This window comes from Thermobia domestica, chromosome 8 (assembly GCF_964235325.1).
Source record: "Thermobia domestica chromosome 8, izTheDome1.hap1.1, whole genome shotgun sequence".
NCBI lineage: Eukaryota > Metazoa > Arthropoda > Insecta > Zygentoma > Lepismatidae > Thermobia > Thermobia domestica.
In genome coordinates, this window is record NC_137461.1 from 170,064,689 (window position 1) to 170,071,447 (window position 6,759).

The 6,759-nt window shown below is 33.5% G+C and overlaps 1 protein-coding gene across 1 annotated transcript; it reads right to left on the minus strand.

Moving 5' to 3' along the window:
- Window positions 1-4,429: 4,429 nt before the first annotated feature.
- LOC145692383 (zinc finger MYM-type protein 1-like) lies at window positions 4,430-5,827 on the minus strand. The gene has a single exon (XM_081767681.1). It carries the CDS (start codon window positions 5,825-5,827, stop codon window positions 4,430-4,432), a length of 1,398 nt encoding a protein of 465 aa, XP_081623807.1.
- Between the last annotated feature and the right edge of the window lie 932 nt (window positions 5,828-6,759).

The following is a 6,759-nucleotide window of genomic DNA, read 5'->3' on the forward strand; positions in this document are numbered from 1 at the left end:
TAGATATATCTTTCTCATTAATTTCAATTCAGTTGCTTTTCAAAGATCTTCTAAAATTTCAGTGACGCACTATGGGCTATAAGGCATTAACTTCTATGGCCACCCTGCTACAAACTACAGACTTAAATATTCGATAAAGCATTTCAGTAGTAAGTAGTTGCACAATACCAATATAAACGTATTTAATTCCAACGGTAACAACTATGTTAGTAACACTAAAATTATTATTAATAATGATAACGAGTAAAAGTAGTTAATTACGAGTATGACAAATATTTGCTACAGAAAGACTTCTGTACAAGAAATATGTATGCAAAAATAATTTACTTCAAAACAACACAAGGAAAACAAAATTTATGACGTACATAACTAATACACAATATTATGTTACTAATATAAAGTCAATGGTGTGGAAATAGAGAAAAACAGACATTATGAAAGACCTGGGAATCACATTTGGTAGGAAGTTAAAATTTTGTCAACATAGAAATATATCATGGAAAGAGCAAGAAAGGACAATAGGCTTCATTTTTATTTATTTATTATTTCAGAACAGTGGCGGAGCCAAGGGAGGGCCAAGGGGGGCCAGGCCCCCTTGCTCAAATTCTTGGCCCCCCTAGTGGCCCCCACTCAGATGATGCTATTATAGGTCGACAAATGGTGAGTTGCCAGTGGCTACAAGTGAAACTACTTCCAAAACATCTCTCGACAACAAAGTTACGAACTGCAGAATACCGTTGCGTTCCGAATAAAATAGCTCCACTCGTTTTAGTTTGTAGTACGGAAAGATCTAATTCACGGAAATCTGTGGGATGCTTGCATTGACCTCGCCACCTGGACATTCATTTTAACGTCTGTCCATTATCTAGTTATCTCCTTTTGACAAACAACCAGAAAAATAGAAAATCAGTCGGCATTCTCATTCGCTTCAATGTTGAAAGTCATACTAAAATATGATATGCATACTTATAAATAACATGCAATGCAGTAAAACATTACAGTTATGTTGGACGAAAAAAGTCTTCGTACACTAAGTAATTGATTTCCATTGATTATGGCGACATAGAACAAATGCATAGCATCCATTAATTTGGTATTATTATTATTATTATTATTATTATTATTATTATTATTATTATTATTATTATTATTATTATTATTATGAGTTTATCTACCAAACAACTATTTACTGATTAATAAAAATGATTAATCAATTATATTTAGTTACGTATGGTAGATGACTTCAGATTATATTATTTACTGACCGACAGTATCCCACGCTGTCGTATCTGTGCATAGAAGGTAAGTTCTAATCTTTTCTTTGTAAAAGTTAAGTAAAAGAACCTGTTTTACCTCGAAATGCTTAATTACAATTTTATTTACACAAAGACAATTCTAACATACAAGATTATATTAACGATGCTATTTGCATATACGAGTTACTTGTCACAAAAACTAATTACGCTAGGAAACTAAAACTATGCTCAGACTGTCTTTCTTAGCTAACTTTTACAAGTGGTAGCAATTGAAACTCACATGAGTATATGGTAACCTCTCACCCGAAGTCCAAGGTTAATCTCTTTGCACATGGCTAAAAAAAAGTCTCTGTTGCCTCCGTTTTCACTCTCCCCCTGTGCCAGCCTGAATCCCCATTATATTACCAAATGTTATCAATCTTTAATTTCAAATTAAGTGCATTATGATTTTTTTTTTGCAATTATAAAGTCTCATTAGTTTCTATCACCGTTGTCCCTTAGGACAAGTTATTATAACAAAGGAAAAACATATTAATGGTTCCTCTTGATCAATTTTCAAGGCTTTTTCTTATAATTCACTTAAGCATTATCACTTTTTTTTTTTTTTACAAATTATATCCATTTATTCCTTTTTCTCATAAAATCTGATTTCAACACATTATATTATTTGGTATTAAAACAAATCTGGAACTTCTGATATTTATTTACCTCCATCATTCCATTAGTGTGGTCTGTACACGAGGGAATGTTTTCGGGCTGCTAAAATTAAGATTACTGGTGCCATGCTATAACTTTGAGTTTCGCCTTATCTTAAGTAGATGCAGACATGTCAGAAGGTTTGATCCTTGTAAATAAACTAGTTCAAACGTTGTCCAAGATGAGGTCTGGGGAATATGATTCTCAACGAACAATATTCGAACAAATTTATCAAGAATGTTTGGAGATGTGCAAAGAAAATGGTCTCGAATTCCAGAGCCGGAAACAAATAGAATATAGGGGTTTCTCGTGGAAACGAACTAGACATCCGCCATCAAAATATCACAAATTCATTTTGGATGAATTTTTTCCTTCATTGGATGCAGAAAACGAATTTTCTAAAGATATATCTATCAAGAGACATTTTTCTCCCTACTATTGATAGACAATCACTGATATGGAAAACCGCTTTGTATCATGTTGCAAAATCATCAGATCAATCACCACTCTACATCCAAAAAGTAAAAACTTTTTAAAATTACATTGTCGAGCCTATAACCCAGCATTATGCAGTTATCTGCAAACATTAAAGCGAGAACTCAAAATCCTCAGAAACACAATTAACAGAGCAACCCAAAAGCATAAAAAGCATATAAAGCATAACAGCAATTTACACATATGGTTGGTACCTTGAACATGATTGTGATTGTCTAAGGGTCCAGAAGAAACTAGTTTTAAAAGCATAATTTTAGAAAATAAAGCATAAAGCATAATTTAAAATATATAGCACAATTCTTGGAAAATTCTCTTTAACTGAAAGTTTAACATACTGTGTTAATATTTTTAAAAACCAATATTTACAATGCAAAATCATTGAGAACATAACAATGCAACAATGAAAAGCTTATTTTCATTTCTGTAAACTTTTCGGTGTAATCCTTTGATGTGGAGAAAAGAAAGTAAAAGAAGAAATTTTTCCGCCAACAATGAATAGTATGCAAGAACTCCATACTATATTGTTATGTTTACTTTTTGAACTTAAGCACTTTCTGTACTTTTTGGTGGTGTCCTTTACTTTCCCTTTCTGTATATAGAAGTGATAGAAAAAAAATATTCGAACAAAGCACATCTCTTTACAATGAATTAAGTAGAAAGTTCATTAAATATGAGAGAAACTAGTTGCAAAAAAATATCAATAAATAGATCAAGATATTTAGAATATTTAATGTATAATAAATATTATACATTATGCACGATTAATGTAAAATAATCATTGAAATTAACAATAAAGCATAATTAAAAAAAAGCATAATTAAACAAGAAATAAAGCATAATGTGGGTTGCTCTAACAATTACGGTAAGTTGTATGAAGACGAGAAGAAAATCAAAGCTGATTCCTTAACGAATTTCGTTGATCTTCTTTGTGTCTACAAAAACGCATTCCTAGAAACCTACAAGCTAGGTATCATCTCTGTGATTATATCAGTTTCTAGTGCTACATGTGAAAGGTCATTCTCTTCTTTCAAAAGATTAAAGACTTGTATACGCAATTCAATGCCTCATGATAGGTTGAAAAACTTAGTGTTACTTTATATTGAGAAGAAAATTGCTAAATCGTTAGATCTTTAACAAGTTGTGGATATGTTTGCTGCTGCCCACACGAATAGAAAGATCCTCTTCAAGTAGAGGCATGAACCTATAAGTTATTTTCTTTACCTGTAAAAGTGTGTTTGCTTCCACTTAAGTCAACCAGCTACACATATTTTAAACGCAATGATTAAGTAACTATTTACTTATATTAGAAATCAATTGCATTAATGAATCCTAGTTGTTTGAGGTACTAAATTCTTATATTTTAACTGTTTTCCAAAGAGTAAAATCATGAACAACAAAGATGGAAACATTCACCTTGAATACACACAAACATACATACATATTTTATATATATATATATATATATATATATATATATATATATATATATATATATATATATATATATATATATATATATATCAGTGGCGGCTCGTGCTTTGAATTTTAGGTGGTGCACAATACAGGGTGGCCCAAAAGTATGTATATACCCCTGCATTGATCAAGTATAACATTCTAGTTTATGGGTTTATTTGCTCCGGCTCTTCTGAGCTTAAGATATAAGTAAAATACATTAAGAACAAATAATAAAGAAACTAAGTCTATCTGATGGATAACAATAAGAAATGATATTAAATGCAATGAGCTGATCAGTACGGTACTGTATACCTACTTTTGGACCACTCATGACCTCGTATTTTTCATTATTATTAATATTATTATAAATAATAGTAATAGAGCACAGGCTATAGGTTAGTGGCGATTCATGACCCAAAGATTTAGTAATGAGAAAAGTACTAAGTATTTCTCAATTAATAAATAGAAAATTTAGTGTAAAGAAAATAAAAATATTTACCCTACTTGTAGAGAAAATCCATTCTTCTTTATTTGCTTCTGGCAAACTTTTCAATAACTTTGTTATTAAAGTCCTTGATTCCCATAATAAAGTCTCTTTCAATTGATAGCATTGCAAGAGCAGATAACCGTTCCTGAGACATCGAATTTCTCAGAAATGTTTTCACACGTTTCAATGTGCTAAAGCAACGTTCTGCTTCTGATGTTGTCATTGGAATTGTAACGATAATTTTTAGAAGTTTTTCACATTCACTAAACGTTGATGACAAATTATTTTCGCAAATGAAATCTAATAAACAGAGAGCACCAGACATTGCTCTGAACTCTTGCATACCGTAAATTACACCAAGTTCCGTTCGAAGTTTTTTCAGATCCAAGCAAGGATACGCGTCACATGTCGCTTGTAACTGTTCGTCAGGGAAATGTGTGTTGTACTTCAAAAAGTTGTTGGGGGCAACCAGAGAGGCTGCAGTAAGGTGTCCACTGAAGCTAAATCTGTTTTTGGCTTGGCAAACAATAACATCACACACCTCTTTCGCTTCTCTTTTCCACGCGGAAATGTATTTTCTCCTTTTCTCAGGTGGTTCACATTCAACGTCACCAATATTCTCTCGGACTTCCAATATCTTTCGCTCAAAAGACTGGAGAATCTCTCTGACGTAAACAGCATCAATGTCTCGTTTCTGCAATTGATTGTATAAGATGTCGACGTGAGGCATTATAGAATGAAAAAATGACAGCCAAAAGTTGAAACTTTCCCTTTGTAAAGTTTCAATATGACGGGATGCTTGGTCGATGGTACTATTATTCAAGTCTGTAGTTTGGATTGTTTCGAAGCACCTAATCAGCTCTTCTCTATATTCATAAATAGTGTTCACACTCCGCAAATTAAAATTCCATCTCGTTGGAACAGATCGTGGCAACCGCTTTCTTACTATGTCGTCCAATATAGATGTCCGCTGTGGAGAATTTGAAAAGAAAGTACAAATACCCTGTAGATTTGCAAAGAAAATCTTGACGTTTCTATTAGTCGACGCTGCATTTAACATAATCAAATTGAGTTGATGAGCATGGCAGTGAACGTAAGCAGCACTTGGATAATCTTTTTTCACAATAGCCTGTACACCACCAGAAGAACCACTCATTACTGCAGCACCGTCGTATGTTTGTGATATCAACTTCTCTTTATTATTTACCACGTGGAGACCAACTTCTTCAATAATACAAGAAGCCAAAGTTCGAGCGTCGTGTTTAGAGGGAGTGACGAAGTTCCAAAATCGTTCCACTGGTTTGCCATTGACAATGTACCTGTAGACAATCACCATTTGAAATACGTTAGCTACGTCACTTGTTTCATCTGCTATGACAGATAAAAATTCCGCCTCTCTTATTTCCTGAGCGATTTCTTCATGGCATACTTCAAGCATGCAGTGGAGAAGCTCATTTTGTATAATTTTTGAGGTACCCTTAAAAACTGTTGCGCTTTCTAAATGACTTTTGAGAGCGTTGTCAAGTTCAGCACTAAAATTAATTAATCCACGAAATACGCCAGGATTTGAAGAAGAGTCTGTTTCATCATGCCCTCTTAAAGCCAGTTCGAAGGCGCCACAAAACCGAATGCAATTGATAATTATATTGAGCACGTACCTGTTTTGCGTCACTTTTTGATTGTGGTTCTGAATGGACAGTCTATAACCAGCATCAAGTTGAGCAGCAATATTCACATTTCCCAACACAGTTAGATTAAGAACGTGTTTTATATGGGCTGACGAATTTTCATGTTTTTTTTTTTTTATTTTGTCGTGCAGATGCTGGATATCCACAATACCTTTTTTACTCCACGCATCTTCCCCTGCCCCGAACAACAAACACGGAAAACAAAACAAAGCATTTTTAATTTCACATCCACATCCACATAACCACTTATGCTGTTCGTACAAATTTGGATTGAACTTCCTTGTAAATGTTCGTTTCGCACTTCTTATTACTTGTGTTATATTGAGAGTCGGAATCGGCCTTCCGATGTTTTTCACAAGTAGCTTTGCTTCTAAACTTCTTTTTGAAAACGGCTCATTTAACAGAGACGTTACAGAATTCATTGTTACTTCACGTATATAAGGGACAGACATAATTATGCAATCACAGCAATCATGTTCCAATGAACAACAAAGACCGGTACACGCACGCACACACACACACACAAACACACGACACTACGAACAGATTCGACAATTCGATCTCACTAGCAGCTTCGTGAACATACTCCCGTCCGACTCTAAATAAAAGATTTTTTCCAGTGTGATTTATTTTGCGTTAAAAGAAACCATCGAAATACTCCCCCTCAAAGACCTTTTAGTAA